Consider the following 25,405-nt stretch of genomic DNA (forward strand, 5'->3'; position numbering starts at 1 on the left):
GGGGACTGAAGAATGAACAGGGGAGGGGGTAACAGAAGGGTCAGGGTCAGAGGGGTTCGGGGATGGTGGCGCGGGAGGCGAGGGATCTACATCCATCTTAAGTCTAGCGCACTAGCGCTGACAAGAACACGTACCTTTTTATTTCTCACTTCCAGTAAGGTTGGTTGTCCGATCGTTCGAAGTAGCAGCCGTTACAGCCAGCAGCACCAATACAGCAGCACTAAACAGCCACCAGCAGCGAGCCAGGTGTGAGATCACTCCACACAGCGATACGACTCGCTGACACTGATGGCTTCTTCTTTTTCCTCGTTTGTGTCTCGTCCACTGCTGTAGCACAATCCAGCCAGCAGCCAAATCGGCTTACGCACCAGCTGGCAGTCACGATGCGAAACAGTTGCACAAAGGAACGACCTTGAACCCGGATTTATTTCACTCGACCAGGCAAACAATGCCAACACTTGTTCACACGTCTTTTGTTTTATACTCTATCGGACCGATCACCAAACACGTCCAGTACTGATGCGTGTTCGGCACAGAATGGCTCCAAAATGTTGTCCGGCAATGAAATTGTTTCTGCAGAATTGTTTCTGCATTCCCTAATGTTACCCTTTTGTGCTTTTGTAAATCTTAAATATCTCTAGAATGTACTGAGTCACAACCTAATATTTATCCATTTTATGTTTTACAAAATCAAAAATCAGACATAATATTATCAATAGCTGCAGCACGATCTCAACAAATAATTACATAAACTAACAGATAAACAAACATAACTAACACATAAACCAGCAGATTAGAAGAGGTAATGCAGTGAAAGTAAGGTACATTCCGATTTTTAAAGTCGTACGTTAAATTAAATTGAACGTTACACACGAACACAGATGTAACAAACAACTTCAAGAAATTCACTCAAAGAATATCATCGAATGTTATTCCTAATGCATTTTAAGAAGAATTAAATATAATTGCAAAAAACATCGCAAAAAAATTGTCATGCGTTGCAAATATGAAAAAATAACAAATGAACAAATTCGATGATTCCAATATCGACAAATATCAGACTCAAAATTCAAATTTAAATTTAAACTTAGTAAGGAATTTTGAATAAATGAAGAAACAGTAAAAAACTGAGAGACATTTGTTTAAATAGACCGAAAACCTATAATAAATAAACATTTTTTGCTGCTTTCGATTCATAATGGATAAGGCGCTATTCAGTTACGAATGGAGATTTGGGTCGAACATCAATCACCCGTGCTGAGAGTGAACTCTTGTTGAAAATCCTTCACTATCTATCTTGCTATGATTAATCATGCAGCGCCTCCTTCAATCTGCCAACTGTAACATCTTTCAAACAAAACAGTAGCTTGTTTTTGCGCCAATCTGTCTAGCAGCCTACTGGTTGAGTACCCAAATGAACATCATTACCACAGCATCTCACGCAATTCACCACCGGTCGCCTGACTGATCATCAATATAAATTGAAAGCTATTTCGCATTCATCGCTTCATTCGAAGCGCATCAGTTGGCGGGTTTACACCTTTTCGTGTCTCAGTGATGATTAGCGGTTTCAATCCCATTGCGTGCAACGGATAAGTCGAATGGGTATCTAATTATCTTCTGCTATTGAATATCCGGTCGTGAGTGATTGATCTGCTGAAAACTCCATCAATTGAAGAGTGTAAGATGATTATGCATAATTAACGGAAGCCGATCGTGCTAAAGGTGCAAGTGCAGACAGAATATGTGATTGTTCGCGTGCATTGGCCCAGAGCTAACTATAAAGAACGTAGTGTTTATTATGGAAACAATGATGACTCGATTTTATTGAACGTGTGCGGCTTTCACAAAAACCCGGCATTGTCACTAGACTGTGGGCGCCTAGCTTAGAATGGGAGAAAAAGGGATGGCAGAGCGTGCGATGCCTGCTAAAATCAGAGAATGTAGAATGCATGCTGCATACAGATAGCGGCACATAAATGCCTGGAAACCGTAAACCGAACAAGCATTAAAAGAAACTGCACCGCAATGCGGATGTAACAATTACTAACAGTTGCCTCCAGGATCTTGTTTAACTGTCAAAGTTTATCTGGGCGGGCAAACTGGTCATACGGGTTTTTAATGTCAAGTCGGCTGTCTCTTTCTCTATAGAGACAATAGGACTTCATACTATTTATTGATTTATTTTATCGTAATGACTACCTTATGATCAATTATTATTTGGAATAAAATTGTAACAGTAGAACACCCTGGATTCGATCGTGATATTTATATACTTTGCGATTATCGCTATCATCTATTCGTAACATCGATGAGTGAGTAAGAGATGAACCCTTTACAACACATGTCGTAAATTCGCCTGGTGCACTTTTTCTTTACTCTAAGCCAAGCAAGTTTTCTTTAAAATCGTCTACGAAATAGTTGAAATTACGAACACCGGTTGCGTCACTCTTTCGGCGCCGTTAACACAAATTCACACGTGGTAGTTTACTGGGCTGTAAATTGACGCATATGTACCCATACATACAGCTGACCCGATGTTGTTAGCAAAAAAACGTGACCGTTAACTTCCAAACGTATAGTGTTAACGTCATCATCTTATCATTTTTTCTTTGCATCTCTTCATATACCTACTTCTCCAATTACAAGATCGATCCAAACAGAACGAACGTTCAATTACGCCGGCTGCCGGTCTGAACGCGACCTTGACTTATTAGAACAGGCAGTTCCGCAAAGCAAAACTCTCTTGTTTTGTTTACTAGAGACGCGCAGCGATCCACATTTTGTTGAATCGATTATTGCATGGTATTGCATGTTTCATTGCACCAATACACCTTCAGGACACGTGCCTAAAAAGATAAACCTGACGAGAAAATTCTCATTAGTACATTCTCAGTTGCAGGGTACCACTTATTAGCAACCGGCATAACTTACGCTAGCGAAGCATCGAACGGGAAATTAGCGTACTACCAACCAATGAAGGCATCTCGCTTCAAAATATTGTTGATAGATTATGATCAATGCATAGACTGTAAACAAAACAAGCCAAGCAAATATTATCTTGGAATTCCAATCGGTTTGCATGTTTCTCGGTTCTAAATATACGAAAATAGAGCGCACTACTCATAGACAGGAAAGAATTTAAAGGGCTATAATTAAATCATCAAGAAATCATGCCGCATTGTCTAACGACTGAAACAACGGAAGCATTAGTTCAGAAAAATAAGTGTCAGAAAACTTGCGCTAGACATGCACCCTTGGAGAATGCTAGTCGGCGACAACCCCGGCGAAGATGTTGCTGTATTCGATCGTCGACAAATCGGGCGCTCCTGGATCTGCCGCGGTATCGTGTTTCTGCTAAAGTAACGCCACGACTAAGCAGTAATGTTTTTCTTTTAATCACGGCTGCGGCAGCGACCGTTATAACTGCTTTTGCAACAGGTGAGTGTCTCATGGTTCATTTCATGATTGGTGAACCCAAATAAGAATATAGCATGTCATCGTGATAGAACAACTAGTTCATTGAAAATAACCACTGAAGACAACATGTGCTTGAACGCTTCATGAAGTTCGCAATAAAATTTAATCGCATTGAAAAATATTTTGTTCAAAACGGTTATATACCTTTTTAATCGAGAAATATGAGGAAAGTTTGGAGTTTTTATAAAGTGTGTAGCAATTTTGTTACTACAATAAACTTGTAATTTTCTATTAGTACAAAAACATTTATACAAAATAGCAATTATTACGATGGAGACTCAGAATGACACCTGGAAACATACAATTATTTTTGTAAAAATAACTGAATATTGACTGATTTCGCCTCGTAAAAATTATATTTTTATGTATTTTATTCGTGTGCCTACAAGTGGTTGGGTTTGGGGTAGCTCGCCTAAAACCGTTAAAAGGGTGGGTAGAATTCCTGAAAGAAAACTAAGGTCTATAACCGTGTTTTTTTTCCTATGAAAGCCATCGAATCGGGTATTTTTGTTCCAAAGTTCTCCCGCTTATATCGGCTGTCCAGAAGAAATCAAAGCAAAGTAAGTTCTTGCTTAGTTGAATGCCGGATGCCCAGCGGAAGTCGAGCAGAAGCCTGTTCGCACCTATACAAATTCCCATTCGGAACAGTCAGACTGTTTGTGAAAACCGAGAAAACAAAGCAAAAATATTGCTCTCTTTTTTTCTCACACAAAATTATCCGCAATGCACGACAGTTAGGATAGATCCTTCCTTCCTTCCTTCAGCAGCCTAGAGCCGTGGTGGCTCGTGCCGTATCAAGAATTTTCCTCCATTCTACTCAGTCCTGGGCTACTCGTCGCCAATTTCCTAGACGTCTCGATATTCGCAGATCCGCTTCAACCTGGTCAAGCCATCTAGCACGTTGGGCCCCTCTATTCCTGGTGCCGGTGGGGTCCTTGAAGAGAACCGATTTTACCGCGCTGTCATCCTCACGACATGCCCGGCCCATCGTTGCCTCCCGACCTTCGTCAGGTGTGCAATGGGAATCTCTTCAAGTAGTGTCTGTAGCTCGTGGTTCATACGCCTACGCCACTCTCCGCTTTCGGTTTGTACTCCACCGAATATTGTCCGCAACACTTTCCGTTCAAATACGGCCAGTGTGCATATGTCCTCTGTGATCAGCGTCACGGTTTCAAGTCCATAGAGAACTACGGGTCTAATTAGGGTTTTGTACATCGTCAGTTTCGTGCGGCGGCGTATGCTCCTGGATCGAAGCGTCCTGCGAAGGGCAAAGTAGGCTCGATTTCCAGCTTGAATACGTCGTTGGACCTCCTTACTTGTGTTATTGTCGGCGGTTACCAGAGATCCCAAGTATACGAACTCCTCTACCACTTCGAGTTCGTCGCCGTCCATGACCACCGTCCGTGGGAGGCGAATGTTAGTTTCTTTCGAGCCTCTTTCTATCATATACTTGGTTTTCGACGCATTTATTTCTAGTCCAACTTTTCTAGCTTCCACTTTTAGTCTGGCGTAGATAGCCTCCGCCGTCGCTGAGTTTCTTGTAATAATGTCCAGGTCGTCTGCGAAGGCTATGAGTTGACTACTTTTGCTGAAAATCGTGCCTCTCGTTTCGATGCCCGCCCGTCGGATTACACCCTCAAGGGCAATGTTTAACAGTGTGCAGGATAATCCATCCTTGTCATCCTTATCTCAACCCTCTGCGCGCTTCGAAGGGGTTCGAGAGTGTCCCCGACACGCACTCGTAACACATCACTCGGTCTAAGGTAGCTTTGATAAGTCGTGTTAGTTTATCCGGAAAACCGTAGTCGTGCATTGTTTGCCATAGCTGGTCTCGATCGACTGTATCATACGCTGCCTTGAAGTCCACGAAAACATGATGTGTGGGCACGTTGTACTCCAGGCATTTCTGAAGTATCTGCCGGAGAGTGAAAATTTGATCCGTAGTAGCGCGTGCTTGTGTGAAGCCCGCTTGATTCTGCTCTACGACTTCTTTCGCTGAAGGAGATAGACGGCGGAGTAGGATCTGGGAGAGGACTTTGTAGGCAGCGTTGATCAGCGTAATGCCGCGGTAGTTGCTGCATTGTAGCCGATCGCCTTTTTTATAGATGGGGCATACAACTCCTTCCATCCATTCCTCCGGTAGTCTATCTTCCTCCCAAATCCTAGAGATTACCAAGTGGAGTGCCATTGCTAGAGCCCCTTTTCCGTGTTTATAGAGCTCTGCCGGGAGCCTGTCCTTGCCGGCGGCTCTGTTGTTCTTAAGTGACCCAATTACCCGTTCGATCTCCAGGATATCAGGAACTGGGACACTACTGTCGTATGTAGGCACTCCAAGGATAACTTCCCTTCCGCCTCCTTCCGTTGCTACGCTATTGAGGTGCTCATCGAAGAACTGCTGCCACCTATCAACCACCTCGCGCTCGCTTGTGATCAGGTTTCCCTCCACGTCCCTACACATATCTGGATTCGGTGTGTAGCCTTTACGGGATTGGTTCACTTTTTCAAAAAACTTGCGTGTATCGTTAGCCCGAAACAGTTGCTCCAGCTCTTTACGATCTCTGTCCTCCTGCTGGCGCTTCTTCCTCCGCAGAATCGTGGTCAACTCATTCCGTGCTCGTTGGTATTTGGCCGCGTTCCCTCTTGTGGCGATGCTTAGATAATTTTTTCAAGCTCTTTTCTTCCTCTCCATCGCTTGCTGGCATTCCCCGTCAAACCAGTCATTTTGTCGGCTCGACGATACCACACCTAGTGCCGCGGATGCGGCCTCTTCAATGGCCGAGCGTAACTTCCCCCATCCATCGTCGAGAGTCGAAGCACATAGCTCTTCCGTGGAAGGTAGTGCCTCCTCAAGTATGCGCGCGTAGTTCTTTGCAGCCTGCGGGTCGGTCAACTGCTGGATGTTTGGCCGGGGAGTACGGTTCTGACGTGTGTGAAATACCGTGGATAGTTTTGAGCGCACATGTACTGCTACTAGGTGGTGGTCAGAGTCGATATCCGCACCCCGGAGGGAGCGTATGTTTGTAATGTTTGAGAAAAACCGGCCATCAATGAGAATGTGGTCAATTTGATTTGTTGTACGGTGGTCAGGTGATCTCCAGGTGGCTTTGTGGATATCTTTGCGTGGAAAGAAGGTGCTTCTAATCACTAGGCCTCGGGAACTGCAAAGTTGATGCATCGTTGGCCGTTGTCGTTCGTGTCGGTATGTAGGCTGTGAGGCCCTATCACCGGTCTATACATCGCTTCCCTACCAACCTGGGCGTTCATATCCCCGATGACGATTTTAATGTCCCGTGACGAACAGCCGTCGTATGTTGCCTCCAACTGCGCGTAGAACGATTCCTTCTCGTCGTCAGGTCTACCTTCGTGCGGGCAGTGCACGTTGATGATGCTGTAGTTGAAGAAACGACCTTTAATCCTCAACAGACATATCCTCTCGTTGATCGCCTTCCAATTGATCACGCGATCCTGCATTCTGCCTATTACACAAAAGCCCGTTCCCAGCTCGTTGGTTGCTCCACCGCTCTGGTAGAACTGGGCCTTGCCTCCACGGACTTTCCACACTTTCTCACCTTTGCGACAGATCTCCTGCAGAGCCACGATGCTGAATTTGCGGGGTTCTAGCTGCTCGAGCAGCACCCTGTCTCCGCCCACAAAATTTAGCGACTTGCAGTTCCAGGTACCGAGTTTCCACTCTTGGTCCGTTTTTCGTTGCCTAGGTCCATACCGAATGTTCCGAGTTACATTTTCTTGAATGTTCGTAGTGTAATTGTTTAGGTAGGTTGCCTTACTAGGGCTACGCTACCGAGTCTCGTGATGGGGCTGCCATCTTGGGTGTAGCGTTCGAGACAACACGTTTCTTTATTCAGCCGCCCGCTGTTATGAGCCGCCTCTAACCTGGGAAATAGACGCTCAGAAAGGCTGAGCTTTCCTCCGAGGAAGTCAGCCCACCTCCCCCTTCCCTGTCAGCATACGACCAAGGTCCCACTACGGGTTGGTTACCATGATCTTCGCTTGGTTACTCGTATCCCGGCTGGTACCACGGGGAGGTAGGGATAGGAGTTGCTGGGCAGGATGCTATGGACCACAATGGGGTCTATTTTATGCCAACTAGTACGGGTTGTACTGCAGGTACGCTCTGCCCAGCCGTTTACCAGCCACCAGGATAGATCGCAACTTGGATGCAATCCGGATCGAAAACCGTGAAATACCAACGTTGTCCGATCGAGTTACCCTGGTATTACAGGTGACAATCCTTTCAACAACAATAAAATATTACTTCAGATTTTTTTCTCCTTTAGAAGATTTCGTGTTCGGTTGTATTGTGGTTCTGCAACTTGAAAAACAACAACAATAACAAACGTTCAAACAGTGAAATATCACCCGTGAATTACCTTATGCGAATCGGCCAGTTTGGTGGTTATGTGGGAAACGCATTCGAAAAACTGTAAACTGATGTTCGGGTGAAATGTTTGTGAGGCCCTGTAAATGTAAATCTGTATTTAAAATCAAAATTTTGTGTGAGTTCTGGCTTCTGTATCATTTCTGTATCGTGATCAAAAAATCTGTATAATACAGAAAAATCTGTTTACTTGGCAGCCCTGATTTTGACGCAAACTTGACGCATTACAAAAATAATTTCCACATGGCAGTGCGTGTGGTTGATCAAGGCGTGTGTGGAGCATAGAGCAATAGAGAAGGGTGATCGATATTGGTCTTTCCCAGTAGTTTAAATGGCCAAAACACCATGCCGGAGACATCGGAGATTGCGGGTTCGTGTCCCGTCTGGAAAAGGGGAATTTTTTCTAAGTCTAAATCACATCCTCAGCCCGTGTTCATTTTTCGCATCCTCGAAAAATGTAAGCCCAAGTGAAAAAGTGGGATCCTTAATCTTCGATTTCGCTAGATCGAATTTGTTTGCAGTTCCAAGCGAAGTGACATTTTTGCAAGTTGCATTTTTCACGCGCGTGAAAAATTTAGCATTTTGTATAAGATTTTTACTTCGCTTGGAACATTAAACAAGGCTTTACTAAGTAAACTTTGCGGAAAATCCAGGCAAATGATATCACTCCTTTTGAGTTTAATTGATCCAAGAGCGGACTTTTTGGAGCCAGTTTTTTCGGGGTAATATTTTTCTCATCCATCAGTAGTTGCGTAATAGCACTGTACAGCGCACAAACCGGATTAACAAAACTACAGTTTTAACAACAAAACTTGGAGTAATAAATTTCCAGAAAATTTAAAAGGTTTAAATCAAACGGACACGACACTGACGCTTTCTTATAAAAAAAATGAAAACGAAGGAAGAGAGAATGAACAAATATTTTCTTGTCATGATAACACAAAATCCTGTATTACACTCTTTATTCAATGGTCGAATATTTGACCTTTTGACATAATGGTCAAATTTATTTAACATCATGACTGTTGTTTGCCCGTGTTTCTCCCAGGTAAAAATTGGAGAGGGACAAACAATTATCTTTGACCAAATGTTCATCTGTCAAAAAGTGACAAATATTTGACACCTGGTCAAAGAGTGTATTACAGCCTTAACCCTCTAGTGCCCAATGCCGCCATTTGGCGGGCTTCAGTCGAAGTTCCGAAAAGCTTTAATAAATACTTAAAAAGTGTTTATGATGGTTTATAATGATTTTATCGAAGTTCGTTTAGAAATTAATTTGGGCACTAGAGGGTTAATGGTGGCTCTTTTTCACATTCATGAAAAACAGTGAAATATCAGCAATGACTTACACACAGTTTTCCAGATATACTTTTTCTTGCATCTTGAAGTTCCTTGGAAATGCAGATCGTTCTAGTAAATATATAAACGTTATATAATATATAAAACATATCTTATTAGATTGTTGGGACAACTGGATGTTTGATATGGGATAATTCTAGTGTTCTTGTTCCGTTTCTCCGCTCCGCACACACTGCAAGGAAACAAACAAAGACATAACCAAGCTACCGGCACACTGACAACTTCAGGCATTGGTCGGATAAACTGAGAATGAACGCGACGCGTTTCAAGAAATACACATTTATTAGTTTTGAAGTACACCATAGAGTGGTAAGAGTACTTATCCCAAGCAACAATTGAAACATAATAAAAAAAAAAATTATGATCATTTGTTGCACTAATGAAATACCGAGAATTTAAGAAACATGTTTTGTTACTACGATGAAATTGTAAAGAAACAAGCAACAACTAGAGTTGCATCGCTGCTTCAAAAAACTCTACACCAACAACGTCATTCGCGTGGTTGGATTTGTTTTTGAACGTGTAAACGGCATTTGAAAACCTAACCTTCACTGAATAGATCTAGTGGGTGGAGCATATAGGTTGCCAACGTGATGCTTGCGAGATACACAAAACAAACACAGAAAAATACTTTTAAAAGTTGCTGTCATGTTCTGAAGCCATGTAAAGGTAACTTTTGCTCGATCGTTCGCCTTATATTTGTTTTTGAGATGAGGTTATTCACTGCGTTGTAACTTTTGGGTACTTGGACTAGAACTGGTCCAAAAAGTGTGGGTCTCTAAAAGAAAATGAGATAAATTGCTTTGAATTTCATTATCACGCTGAGGTGCTGAAGCAAAATTTAAAACTGAGTCATAAACTTGCAAGTGTTTCTACAGCAAATAACGTAAACAGTAAAAACGAGAAAAGTGAATAGAAATTGATAACTGGAGCTGAATCTTCATCAAATTCCTGGAAATAATCAAAGATAATCGCTATATAGACAATCTTTCACCATTCTGACCATTTGCCGTTTGACAATCTTACCACAACGCCATGTAGTTTCTATTGCGCCCTAGTTGCTGCTACGATGCATCTTCGTAGCTGAAACTTTACCATGCAGCATTCACCATGTTGTTATCAAATTCCATGCATAAGCTCATACACATTGCGGTTTCATTCTTGAAACTTGTGCTGAAACAACGGAAATGTTGCAATTGGCTCCACCTCCTGCACTTTTTTTGTCATTGTATAAGAAACTGAGATGTAGCTGCAACTTAGTTTCACATAAAAATTTGTTGCTGTGATGCACAAAGTTTATAATCGAAACGAATGTTGCTGCTTGGGATGCGAAATGGGCTAGAAAAACATAAATAGAGTGAAAAAAAAAATATTTTTGAGGAGTTGTTGATAGAGTCACTTTTCACTTTTTTTTTGTTTGTTAGGGAATTAGAATTACGTTGTCCATTGATGTGAACTTTTGTAATATATATCCCAGTCAATTGCTATACGTGTCCCCTTGCAAAATACAATGACCACTATTGTTGAGTGATCAGGTACCTGCACCGACACGTTCCCAGTCAGGTGAAATATGGTTTATGAAGCCAATCACCTTCCCAGGATTCAAAGACCAAATCTCTTTAGGCTGTAAACAGCCACTGCCAAGAAACCTTGATCTGCGTTTAAATAATGCACCACATCTGCACAGCAGATGTTCCGATGTCTCGCTTTCCATACTACAAAAGCGACAGATATCATCCTGAACCCGGCCAATGTTCTCTAAATGATGTCTACTCGGACAGTGCCCCGTTACTAGGCCGACGTATGTACAAAGAGCTCTTTTGTTGAGCTCTAGGAGCTTTTTCGAATGATTCTCGTATGGTGTGATAAATCTTTTAGATTGGGAACACTTTTTGACATCAAACCAATTGGTTATCACATTTTGTTCCTCCCAGCGTTTAAACTCCATTTTCACTGCACAGTTTGATATACCGCAGAAAGGTTCTGGGCCGATAAACTGTGAGTTAGATCCTTGTTTTGCAAGTTCGTCTGCCTTTTCATTCCCACCAATGCCACAAATACAAATTTACTGTGTATGTTTGACATAGCTGTCGCAATGTGAGAATACATTCCCAGACAATCTTGGATGTACATTTATAAGCATCAAGTGCTTTCAGTGCTGCTTGACTGTCAGAGAAAATACAAAAATTTGCATGTTTGTATTTCCTAGTCAGACACACATTCGCACATTCAAGGATTGCAAAAATCTCTGCTTGAAACACTGTTGGCCAGTGTCCCATTGCCACTGAAATATTCATTCCAGGGCCGAAGATTCCTGCACCAGTTTTGGTACCTATTTTTGAGCCATCTGTGAAAAATATCGTTGAGCCGGGACGGACATCAGGAACTCCGACTTCCCAGTCTGTACGCGACGTTTCGCATACCTTGTAGGGAATATCATGGTTATCCTGAGGTGCCATCCAGTCTCCATTCATACTCATCACTGGCCCTCTTTTGAAAAAGTCCACTATAGTCAGGTGACCCACAAAATCACCTGACAAGATAGTTTTTGTTCTTTTTAGCCTCACTCTTTTCTGCTTCTAGTTGCACGTATTCGTACAACGGCAGCAGATGAAGAATTGCATCAAGAGCTTTTGACGGGGTGCTTTTCATTGCTCCTGTTATAGCAATGCACGCAAGTCGTTGAACTTTATCTAGCTCTGTTCTAGCGGTGGACTCTTTGGTTTTTGGCCACCACACTAACGCAGCGTAGGTCAGTTTTGGACGTATAATAGATGTGAATATCCACATCACCATTTTCGGTCTCAAGCCCCACTTTCTCCCAACGGTTTTGGAGCACAACCATAATGTACTGACCGCCTTGTTGATTGCATAGTCAAGATGTGCATTCCAGTTTAGCTTGGCATCAAGGATAACTCCTAAGTATTTAACCTGTTCACTGAATGGAATTTCTACTCCTCCAAGCTTGAGAGTTTTCAGATTGAATTTCCTCTTTCTAGTGAAAGGTACGATTACAGCTTTTGTCGGATTAATGCTGAGACCCTCCTTTATACACCAAGACTGGGTATACTCCAGAGCCTCCTGCATTCTTTCCGAAACTATGTTGTCGAACTTTCCTCTTACCAAGATGACTATGTCATCTGCAAAGCCCACAACTTCGAAACCTTTTGCTTCTAAGCTTTTGAGAAGATCGTCCACCACCAAAGACCACATAAGTGGCGAAAGAACACCTCCTTGCGGACGTCCTTTCGTTGCCCTTACCGTAATAGACGAACCTCCCAACTCAGAAGTGATTTCTCTTTTTGCAAGCATGGTATGAATCCAGTTAACAATGCTCGTGTGAAATCCTTTGTTCTTCATTGCACTAGACATTGAAGAATAGGACGCATTATCAAAAGCACCTTCAATATCCAAGAAAGAGCACAGAGCAATTCTTTAGCTGAAAGTGATTTTTCAATTTTCATGACCAGCGTATGAAGCGCTATTATAGTGGATTTTCCAGTTTGATAGGCAAACTGGAACTTTGAAAGCGGTTTTGTTTGCATGTAAGATGTATGAATGAAATCATTCAGCACTTTTTCCATTGTCTTCAACAAAACCGAAGAAAGACTAATGGGTCTGAATGATTTAGGATGCGTCTTATCACGCTTCCCAGTTTTAAATATAAAGATTACTCTTACTACCCTCCATTTTGATGGAATATGATTCAACCTTAAACTGGCCTTGAAAATCTCAATGAGAGAAGGAATAAGTATTGCTTCACCTTTTTGAAGCAATGCTGGAAATATTCAATCTACATTTGCAGACTTAAAAGGCTCAAAGGATCTCATAGCACCTTCCACCCTGGTTCTAGTAAAAATTTCATCCGCCACATCTGATACAGTATTTTCCGTTCCAGCAGACCAAGAGCTAGTCTGCTTAGAACAAATTTCAACTAAATCAGAGATGGCTAAATCCGTCTTTTCAATAGAACCGGGAAAATGCGTTTCCATCATTAGATTTAAGGTATCACGAGGACCACTAGTATAGATTCCGTCGTGACGCTTTAGATTGCCAAGCTCAACGGTATGATCTTTGGCAAGAGTCTTTTGTAATCTGGAAACAACTGGAGTTTTTTCTATAGATTCACACATTTGAACCCAAGACCTCCTTTTAGATTTCCGGAGCCCAGAGTGATCTGAAACAGTTACAATTTCAGTCGTTATGCAAATATTTCCTGTGAACATATTCCTGAATGAACGTCTTTTTTATGTTAAGGGAATTTCACCTGCACAGTTCCAAAAAATCAATTTTTTGACGTAGAACTACGTCTCTTGGGAAATTCGGCTACATAGAGGTGTAAAATGAAAATCTAAAAAGGAAGAGGGGAAAATGTGTTCAAATTTAAAGATAATAAATCAGTTAGTTTTTAATGGATTTCCTTCGTTCTTGCAGCAATCGATTGGAAAGTTATATATACTTAGGCTGTCCCAAAAAAAAAATCGATGTTGAAAAAGTCAAGGTGCTCAGCCCTAAAATGAAAGATAATGTTATATATAGCATTTTTGTATAACTTTTCGACTTTTGAAAAAATCATTTCAGGTTGCCCAAACGTGATTTATGAAAAAATGACTTTTTCAAGCAACTCTTTTGCACTTTTTCGAATCTGTTGGGTTCCTACATTTTCTCATATATTATTGTATTTTTATGGGATTGTTTTTGAATATTGTGCATGGTTTAGTTCAGCATCGCATTCAAATATTTGTCCATTAAACATCACAAGAAAGTAAATTTTTCTCATATTTTTAAGATAAAACCCTTCAAAACACATATGACAAATTTTTTTGATCAAGAACTGAAATATTCACTACAAAGCGGGATTCAATACGAAAATTTACATGCAAAAAGATCTTTGATATCTTAACGGGGGGCTGAGATATTGGCGTTTTTACATGTGATGGAAAACTATGCATTTTCATAAAAATGCCACTAGAGCTCAATATCTCGAGCTCAAGCAACATTGAGTTTTCTATTGAAGGGCACTAAAAATCACAATTTTCGTTCTAACTTTTTTCGCTGATTTTTCCGAATTTTTAAATCTTCTACTAAGTTATCTGCCATTCAAAAATACATTCGTTTTCTGAACATTGTTATTTTTTATCTCCTAGTCTAGTCTAGTCTAGTCTAGTCTACACTAACACAGCCAGTACTTGAAAGGATCCTGGAAATTGATATCCACCATTTTTTTAAAAAATGATTTCCATACATTTTTCTTGCCAACGGCCAGGCCTACTGTGTAGCGCAATATAATACAATATAATCTAAGAACGGGGACAATCCGTACCAACCGATCCGTATGTAAGAAAGAATATACCTAATTCGTTGGGAGTGATAAAGCTAAGAAAGTACACTCCTTTGTTGACCAATCTCCTGGGATGGAACATAGGTATTTCCTCCTTATGTTCGGGTTTCGAAACCAAGGTGCTATACCTTTACTCGCTTCAACTGTTACGGTTGGAACTGGAGTACTAACTCTAGTCCTAGCATTTTAAGCTTATGGTTATAGTGCCATTGCTCGCTCTCTTATTGGAATAGGGATTATTATTATTATTTATAAAATAAACGACAGCTACCGTTCGTCGAAAGCCAATTGTGCATTCTGCAGGTAAATTAAATAGTGATAAATAACAAAAAAATGAAAATAATGATGAACAATAATGAGCAAAATATGCGTAATTCAATTCAAGTTTCAATTAATGTATCGCGTGTTTGGAATCAATGAATTCGGACTTATAAACAATTCGCAGAAATTTGGAATGATCTCACCAAATAATGTTTCTCATAAATTCAATCGCCTTTTTTACATTTCGTGAGTCTGCCGCCTCCAATCGTTCCATTTTCTATTGGTATGTTGTTGGTCACATTGATTCCATCCTCTGCAATTTAATTTTATCGAGTTGGGCTTGCCTCTTTTAGCACGCGCTAGATTGTTATTTTCTTTTCCTATGGGAGCTGAACCCTTTTTTCATCATACACTGCCTCCTCTCACTCACGATGTTCTTGATTTCCCGGTCACCAACCAACCAGCCCAGCCGGAGCACATCCCGCCAATCCGATCCACCGGAACCGCCAAAACAGCATGCTATAGCAGAGTACGGCAAGTTTACTCCAATCCTTCCAACGCAAGGTCACTATCACTTCTCCCAACGCGGTCTCTTCCCTCTTCAATCTCCAGACTCCCAACGTTGCATGTTCCGCTACATGGTAACACTGTGAACACCTTTTCCAATCAATCTTGAATTGCAATTCATTTCCGTATCCCCCTTTAGATCGAAAAAAAAAAACTAAACTCTAAATTCTTTGTTCTTTAATTTGCACGAAAATCTTCAGAAATCACGCAACCACTTTGTTTGACTCTCAATCCATCCGGTTCTTTGCACTTTGGTACGACAAACTATGAAATGTTTGTATACCTATTATCTCAATTTTTGCAAAAACATTTAAGCGGAAAATTTTTCACATCCACTCGCGGTCGCAGTTTGCTTCGATCTCCGAACATTGTTATTTTTCATCTCCTAAACTAAAACAGTTATTTAACATATTTTATGAAATGCATATTTTTCCATCACATATAAATATCCCAATATCTCAGCCCCTCGATAAGATATCAAGGATCTATTTTCATTTTTTTTTTGTCATAAATCCCACTTTTTCGGTTGTTGATCAAAAAAAAAATTATTTGTGTTTTGAAGAGTTTTATCTAAAAATTATGGGAAACATTATTTTTTCTGTCATGTTTAATGGGCTCTGGGAGTCAAATAACTGAATGCAATACTGAACTGAACCACGCAAAATATTCAAAAACGACCCCACAAAAATGAAAAAATGTATGGAAAAATTTAGGAATAAAACAGAATTGAAAATAGAGTAAAAGAGTAGGTTTGTAGCTTGAAAAAGTCATTTTTTCATAAATCACGTTTGGGCAACCTGAAAACGATTTTTTCGAAAGTCGAAATGTTCCACAAAAATGCTTTAAATAACATTATCTTTCAATTTAGGGCGAGCACCTTGACTTTTTCAACATCGATTCTTTTTGGGACACCCTAAATATATCCGCCCAATTGCAGAAAATTGTAATTTTATTGTTCGAACTATTATACTATGCACTTTTTGGGTTATATGAGAGCTTGTCTCTGCTCAAATCAAATATTTCTCAGGGGTTAAAATCCCTATAGAAGAAAATCAATCAACCAAACCAAGGCACAGCGTAATCGCGTTTCAGCAGGGGTAGCGGCAGCGGCCCCTCCTGTACTCGGCAATTTCAACAAACGTTAGTATTCGGCTAGATACCCGGGTAACCAACCAACATAAAATGCTTCTTACTTCTTCAATTCTTGACCGATTACCGATCTTGACCCGTCAGAAGATTGAAAAATGTGTCCATTTTCAGTATACGTGACCTAAACAGCCATTCGTTCCCATATGGTTCCTGTAAATCCGGATCTCCGGGTCAATTTAAAGATCCAAGACAAATTTTAACAATTAACAATAAAACGAAATAATATTGGTATCGAAATTCATGACAACACTCCAGAAGTTGATTTTTATACATGCAATGAAATGATGATGTCATATAGGGCCCCTCGAGAATCTGCTCCGGTATGACCATTCCGGCGACAACTCATCAGATGGACTCGAAATGGATGTAAATTGAATCCTGGGGGGATTTCATGAATTTTGATACCAATGTTGTTTGATTTCTTTGACAATTGTACTAATTTGTCTCACCGGACCATGCTTCCGAAGATCCGGATTTACAGAAACCAGGTGTGGTCACAGGTTCATGTCGGTTTCAGATTCTAAAAGTAAACAGATTTACTAATCTTTTGAGGGGTTCAAGATCGGAAATCGAAAATCGATCAAGAAATGAAAAAGTAAGAAGCAGTACTTATAGGGTAAAAATCCAAGCCCCTCCGCCCCTCCTTCGACCCCCCCCCCCCCCGCCTGCTGAAATAAACAATCTGATGATGAAAAATGGTTTATTTTCACTAGTTAGGAGCATTTCGAGAGTATCAATTATCTGAGTTAGGGTTATCCTTGTTTTTTTAAAGCAAGATTAAGTAAAAAGCTTGCTTTGTGTGCTAGGGGCAGCATCAGTATCAGTAAGTATTTTGGCAGCATATAAATGTTTTTGGGATGTTGGCAATTGAAATCAGTCAAATTTTCAGTGTGAAAACAGCTTTCCACCGTGTTATCAGAACAATGTCGGGAATAGCACAGAGATGCAACAACATCTTACCCGATTTTGAATTAAACAACAAATTGTCTTCTTGAGGACAAAAAAAAACTTTATAGAGGAGCTCATGTTAGAACACCTTGACAGAGACTGTTGTAACTTGCGAACGGTGTATTCTAGCAGCAATTGCCGAGCAATGACCCAATTTCAAACGAAATATAAAACTATCCTTCTTAGGACAACCAAACAATAAATTGAAGAGATATAATTATGTCTTAGGTCGACAGAGAACTTTTATCCTACACTAATAAAATGACTCTGAAAATAATGTGATGACACTAAAAAGATACAAAATAGCATCTGGCCAAATATTTTATCAGTATTGCCGGAACCGAGATGATAAGCCATAAATTAAGCCATAAATCGACCTAAGTTGCCATATTTATTCTTTTCAGGGCACAGTGGTCCAAACTCGAAAAATCGTGATCGTTTTTCATTTGACGGTTAAATATTGATTTTATGTACCAAGTGTCTTCAGCAAGTTTATTTCATACAACAAGGTCTTTTTTTGGGGTTTTCGGTTTTATGATCAAATCCTCCCAACAGTTGGATATGAAAATTATTTTTTCCAATATTCAAAATATCAGATTGCTTTCTTCGGTAAAGTTGTACAAGAATTAAGAAAAAGAATAACTGAACATTGCAATCCTCTATCTGTACGTTTGAAAATTGAGTTTTCCGGGAAACACCCTTCAAAATTAGTTTTTTGTTCATAACTTTTTAATCGTCGAAACAATTCAAGATGTTCTAAGATTTTATTCATTTTGCTAAATTTCGCATTTTTGTAGAATATATTTCATTGAGACCTTCCAGTTGGTCTCGAGGTACGATGCTGGCCTAACAAGCCAGTCGTCGTAGGTTCGAGTCTCGGCTCGGGAGAGACTATTAGTGTCAGTAGGATCGTAGCGCTAGCCCCGCAATTGTCCAGTACATCAAACAGTTGGCTGCGAAGTCTGTGTATAATAAACAGAAGGTCAAGTTTCGAATCGTAATGTAACACTAAGGCTTTGCTTTTTTATTTCATTGATATTTTCATTTGTTGTCAAGATATTTGCAGGTTTTCGCTGAAAATAGCCATATTTTGAGTCCAAATTTCTCTGAAGGTTGCAAATAGTAGCAAACCAGACTATATGCATTTGAAAGTTTGTCGAAGTTTACCACAGGCCAGTAGCAGGAATGTCACTTAGTCACTTGCAGCTAACAAGAATTAAATAATAGTGTTTTACTATTTTGTAAATCGAAGAAAAATCGTAGAGATCTAAAAAAATACGTAGTGCCTACTGGAAGGTCGTTAATCGATTAGTATAAAAGCAGGTATTTTTTTTAAATTGAAACACCCCGTGTTATTTGGATTACATAGAGCGTACGGAATCAGCATCTCAATTTTCATCAGATTGGCATCAAGCTTTTTCTAAGCTATACTATTTTTATTAAAGCAAGAAGCCCCAAGATAGTGTTGGGATTAATTAAAGGAGTCTTCTCATCAGTTGATTCTCTCCTCTCTCACTCTGCTTCGTTAAGACAGCGTCATTGTAAACGTTTTCAACGATTTCTTACAAATCAAAAGATTATAATATTGCCTAGTTTAATACGCAAAGAGTATCATGAAACATGTAAAAATAACTTAGTTATTATTTGAAGAGAGAGTAAACAAAGAAAGTCTCTCAATGTTACTTAAGTCCTTTTGTTAAGTTACGCGTGAATTGTTCTTAATTTTTTTCCGAGATGGATAATTCCGCTACCTGTGATTTTTATCTTTGAACAAGTGCTGAAGATGATTTCTCTGTGTCGCTGTCGCTTTCCTAACATCTTCGAGAGTATCCCTTAAATAAGACTGGACCATATGAAATCTTTTTTTTTTCAATTTGAAGATATCGAAAAACCACCGCTTTGAATGAAGATTGTGATTTACGAACAATACAGGTAGGGATGGGCGATGCTTGCAAAAGTATCGATACTTTGGTATCGCGATGCTTCAATGAACTTCGATATCAAGTATCGGAGTATCGGTTGAAGGACCTTCGATATTCGATGCTCTGATAGTATCGGTATAAGACCTACATTTTTTTAAAGCAGCATTGTTTATTAGATGAAGAAAAAAAAACATCGTTTAGAAAGTATCGATATCGGTACTCAGCTCTCGCGGTAAGTATCGAAGCCAAAATACTCGATATCGCGACCCCTAGTATCGATACCGTTGGTATCGATGCTAGTATCGCCCATCCCTAAACACAGGTATCTTCTTCTTCTACTATATAAAAATGGAATTCCGTAACGCTTGATCTTATTGATATTAGTCCCTCAGTCTCTGAGGTGTACAGTAATCATCATCATCTTGAATCGTTCTAAATCAAAAATAATAAGCGATAACATGTAGGTTTTTTAACATGAAAATGTTCGCTGATGTTCAGGAAAGATATTTGAGAAAAAATAATAGGTATGTAATTACTAAAACTTGAGATATTATTCACAAAACTACGTAAACCATGCAAAACTATGACTTTCTGTGCTAAATTTGCCTCTAAATCAAAATTCAAAGCGATGACATATGATTCTTTTTTCACTAAAATGTTTGTTAATGTTTAGGAAAGGCATTTAAGAAAAAATAATTAGTATCTGATCACTAAAACTTGAGATATTATTTACAAAACTACGTAAAACATGCAAAATTATGACTTTTTATACTTAATTCGTCTCCAAATCAAAATTCAAAGCGATGACATGTGATTTTTTTTTCATTAAAATGTTCGTTGATGTTTAAGAAAGACATTTGAGAAAAAATAATAGGTATCTAATTACTAAAACTTGAGAAATTATTCACGAAACTGCGTAAAACATGCAAAATTATGACTTTCTGTGCTAAATTTGCCTCTAAATCAAAATTCAAAGCGATGTGACATGATTCTTTTTCCACTAAAATGTTTGTTAATGTTCAGGAAAGACATTTGAGGAAAAATAATTAGTATCTGATCACTAAAACTTGAGATATTATTCACAAAACTACGTAAAACATGCAAAATTATGACTTTTTATACAATTCATCTCCAAAGCAAAATTCAAAGCGATGACATGTGATTCTGTTTTTTATTAAAATGTTCGTTGATGCTTAAGAAAGACATTTGAGAAAAAATAACAGGTATCTAAGTACGAAAACTCGAGATATTATTCACAAAACTACGTGAAACATGCAAAATTATGGCTTTTATGTTGAATTTGCCTCTAAATCAAAACTCGAAGCAGTGATCCATGATGTTTACTATTATAAAATGTTCGTTGTGTTTAGGAAAGATATTTGAGGGAAAAATAATAGGTATCTGATTATTTGAAATTTAAATATTTTCCACAAAACCACATGAAAAATGCAAAACCATAATTTTTTAGGCTCAATTTGTCTCTAAATCATAATTCAAAGCGATGACACGTGATTTTTTTCAATAAAATGTTCGTTGATATTGAATGACATTCGAGATAAAAAATAGTTATCTGGTAACTGAAAATAGAGATATTATTCATAAAACTAAGTAAAACATACAATATCATGAATATTTTGGCTCAATTTGTCTCTACATCTTAATTCAAAGCTACGATATATGATTTTTTAATATATGAGTATGAGTGATATATGAGTAAAAATAACAGATTTTTGGTTACTGAAAATTGAGATATTATTCACAACACTACGTTAAACAAGCAAAATCATGAATATTTGAACTCAATTCGCCTTTATATCTAAATTCAAAGCTATAATATGTAATTGTTCTTCATTGAAATGTTTGTTAATGTTCAGGAAAGACATTTGAGGAATAATAATAGGTATCTCATTGCTAAGAGTTGATATATTACTTTTAAAACTACGTATGTTTGAAGATGATTTTCTGCATACAGAAAAACACATTAAAATACTCTTTTTAAAATTTATATATATTATACATATAATGCATGCAAAATTTTGACTTTTTGATCATGAGCTCAATTCGCCTGTTAATTATTTTTTTTTTTTTTTTCAATAAAATGTTCGTTGTTCCTTCAACATCTGCAAATATTTTCTTGCAGAAGAATTTATGTTTTAATGTGGTGCGAGTCGAGCAGAAAAAAATACATTTCTGATGTTTTCGTAGTTTAACGAATAGTAACACATTGCGGAATTCGAAATATTTTTTTACTTTTACCAAAACAAGATCTTGGCACATTTGGCTGGAGTAAAAGCCGCATTTCATTGGTTTAATTTATTTTTTTTTATTTCTACGTAGTTATGTGGATTAAAACGTTAACTTCTTCTCAGACGTGTTCCTTGGACATCAACAAACATTTTCGTTATAAAAATTCACATGTTATCTCTTTATATATGATTATAGAGGAGAACTAAGCATGTCACGCTAAATTCTTCTTACTTCGATTTCTTTCTTCTAAAAGTTACATAAAAAGATGTTTTACTGTGAACGATTGACGAATATCCGGTTATCACCCGAGTGTGGTATATTCGGAACTCGGATGACCCCACATAACATTTTCCAAAATAACGACTTATGGTTTCAGGAAAATAATCTAAAGTGGTATTTGGCCAACCATTTCAATACGTCCGAAACTTCCGAACTCCATACGTCATTTTGAAATCCGAAATGGCGACTTACAGTTTCTGTAAAACATCCCCAAATCACAAAATTCAATCCAATATTGGTATTTCCGTTCTGTGCGTTCTCAAAATGTTTAAGTACTTAAAGTGATGTTGGACGTATAAGATGTGAAATATTTTTGAAGTGCTAATAATGCAATGAATTATAAAAAATGATTCCTAATTTTGAAACTTTTGATCCCGAGCATCGCCGGGAACGTTCAACTAGTCGTTAACTAAATTAGATATCTAGTCCTGATTTAGTCGTAAAGTTTTCCAATACATAACCGCGTGAGTAAACCGAAATTTTCGTTTATAACTACATATTTTGCAATGCTTTTGTAAAATATACTATGGTACAAACACAGAGAAAAACTGCATCCAAATGAACTCCTCCAATGAATTCCCTTATTGACGTCACAAACGGCTCATAATCCTGTAAGTCCAGTCATAACAATATCGCGCCCATTTTTAAACAGGGCAGCTTGCCATATGGATTACATAGGGTTCACACTTTTCATACTTACCCGAGCATACTCTCATTTTTGCATTGCAGAACGAAAGCTACAAACTACCGGTCGGGTGATTTTCAAATTTTTTCGTAACGAAGCCATTCAAAATGGTGAGTGTTAGTAAAGTATATTTTAATTGAAACAAAAAATGCACAGCCTTTTCTGTACTGCACTGTAGCATTGCGGGCGTGGGATTGTTTACCCTCCTATAATTCCATTTTTTTTAGACAGATTCTGACACGTCAACTTTTCTTTTCATTTATCATCTAGGAGTACACATGTCCCCAGCAGTAGATCTCCGATGCACCCACCAGGATGAGTTTTTATACGCAAGTCCCACCAGCAGGTGTTCATCGTACTACCGATGCTTTCAGCGGCAGGCCATTCGGTACAAATGCAACGATAAATCAGTCTTCGATTTTTACCAGCAAAAATGCACCCGCAATCAAAGTAATAGAATTTCTGTTGCATTTCGAATTTGAATAATGATTACTAATCTTGATTACAGTAACCTGCTACGAACCCATTTGCACGGGAAAATCGGACGGTCAGTATGCGGATACAACGCAGGCCTGCAGGAGGTCGTACCGCTGCAAAGGCGGTCAGCTCATTGCAATTGACAACTGTCCACAGGGTTCTCTTTTCGATGGTAACCAATGTTCGCCGCAAAACAAGGTAAACTGCGAAAGTGCTACCGTATCAGCTGTAGCAATACCCTTCGGTGGAGATCAGCGATGCTACGGACTGCAAGACGGGAATCACGTGATCGAAGACGAACAGTGCAAGAAATATATGATTTGTGAGGATAGCAACGTGGTTGATGTGCTGGAGTGTCCTTTCGGTTATTCGTTCAACGAGATGACACGAATGTGTACGTTTTCTGAGGGCGTGGCAACGTCCGGTTGCATGAGCAACTCCATGGACACAGAGGAGGATATTTGTTCTTGGCTTCCGAACGGTCTTCACTTGGAGCCGACCTCTAAAACATGCAAGAGCTACATCAAATGCCTAGATGGTAGGACTGGGTCTAAGCATGACTGTCCTAAATCTACTGTTTTCAATGGAATCCAATGCGTACCAGATTTCCTCTACCATTGTCCTAGGTTAGCGCTGCCGGGTGATATCTGTGACAAGAAGGTAAACGGTTACCATATTGACCCCAGGAAGGGTTGCTCGTATTTTGTTCGCTGTGAAAATCAAAAAACAGTTGAGAATCATTCCTGTCCATCGGGATTTCAGTACGATCCAGTGAAAAATGTCTGTGTAGAACCCCTTCGCGGGGAAGCTTGCCACGAGTCGGGATATTCTGGTGACTGTGTTCAGCGTTCAGCAGGATTCTATCAAGAATTTTCGGAGAGCTCCAAATGTGCCCAGTACTTCTACTGCTTCAATGGTAATAAAACTACACTTCGGTGCCCAAATGGTCTTGTATTTGATGGTGAAAATTGTGTAAGTTCTTCCAAATACGTATGTCCCAGTATGAGCTCCAGTTCGTGTGTGAACAAACCAAACGGCTACTATCGGGATCCAACAAGCGGATGTCGGTCGTATTTCTACTGTTCGGAGGGCAGCAAAACATCATATCTGTGCAGTCCGGGACAAATATTCAGCAAAGATCATTGCGTAGATCGTCTGGAGGATTCCTTTTGTACGGAAGATTTGGTTTGCAATGGCAAATCCGATGGATATTACCATGATCTGCAGTCGTACTGTCGTAACTATTACTACTGTCAGAAGGGTGAGAAGCTGCAAACGCTAACATGCCGTGGAAGCAAAATATTCAATGGGAATAGCTGTGTATCACCGGAAAGTTACACTTGTCCACACGGAGAGGCTGCCGCGGATCCTTTAGTGAATTGCATAGCACGTTCCTGCGAGCCGATCTGCAAGAAAAATGGCTTTCAGACGGACTACGATAGTAATTGTGAAAACTATTACTTCTGCATCGATGGCAAAAAATCCGTTCTATCCTGTTCGAATAATTACGTCTTTAACGGGGAAATATGCGTGCCTCGTGGCGCATATCGCTGTCCAAAGTACTGCGATGGTACGGTTTCCTGCAGTGGAAGGTAACCAATTACCTTGATCCGTCTGTTGGGTAGTGCCCCTACCTGGATAAGCCATTAGAAAAGCATGCGTTTCGGTGGGCGTCCCCAGACTAGCTTAAGTTTTATTTATTTATACTACACTGCATTTATTTGTGACTTGACGAATGGGCGCCGAAAGAGAACTTGAAAATGACGACAATTGCCGTAGGATTTTCCTAGTTCGTAATTCCGACTCCAACGTCAACAGAATAAGCGACTGACTGAGTGCGATTGATGTACTGCGTTAACTGATGCTATTTATTTCCATTCGGATGTGTATCTCTGTACGAACCATGAAGCATTCAAAATACTCATCATTTTAGCATATAGCTTGATAAGATAGATAAATAGTTAATAAGACACGGAATATATTGCTTGAGCAAAATTTAAGTAACTCCATTTTAGTCAAATAGTTATAATTTTTTACCCCACTTTAAATGTTGGAATAAATTTATGACATAGTCACTCAATGCTATGGAAAATACTTATTTAAACCTAGAATATCACAATATTTCACATTGTTTTACTTGAAAAACTACAGATGGTTCAAGATGTTGGAGACATTTTATCTCAGCAAATTATTTAATTAAAAATACAAGAAATTCTTTTTCAAAAATCATTGAAGAGCATTGCCGCTTTTCGTAGAAGCGAATCAGTATAACAATTTAGTCGAAAAAAATG

At 39.2% G+C, this 25,405-nt stretch overlaps 1 protein-coding gene across 7 annotated transcripts; it reads left to right on the top strand.

Annotated features, from left to right (window-relative positions):
- Positions 1-1,517: 1,517 nt before the first annotated feature.
- LOC129731634 (peritrophin-44-like) lies at positions 1,518-25,183 on the top strand. Of its 7 annotated transcripts, none has more exons than XM_055691773.1 (5): positions 1,518-1,605; positions 2,897-3,441; positions 22,682-22,747; positions 22,908-23,087; positions 23,146-25,183. In XM_055691773.1, exons 2-5 carry the CDS (start codon positions 3,174-3,176, stop codon positions 24,708-24,710), a joined length of 2,079 nt encoding a protein of 692 aa, XP_055547748.1. In that variant the 5' UTR covers positions 1,518-1,605; positions 2,897-3,173; the 3' UTR covers positions 24,711-25,183. The 7 variants fall into 7 exon arrangements, with proteins under 7 accessions (XP_055547748.1, XP_055547746.1, XP_055547747.1 ...); XM_055691771.1 differs by having other exon boundaries at positions 1,522-2,315; XM_055691772.1 differs by having other exon boundaries at positions 1,522-1,725.
- Positions 25,184-25,405: the final 222 nt, after the last annotated feature.

This window comes from Wyeomyia smithii, chromosome 3 (assembly GCF_029784165.1).
Source record: "Wyeomyia smithii strain HCP4-BCI-WySm-NY-G18 chromosome 3, ASM2978416v1, whole genome shotgun sequence".
NCBI lineage: Eukaryota > Metazoa > Arthropoda > Insecta > Diptera > Culicidae > Wyeomyia > Wyeomyia smithii.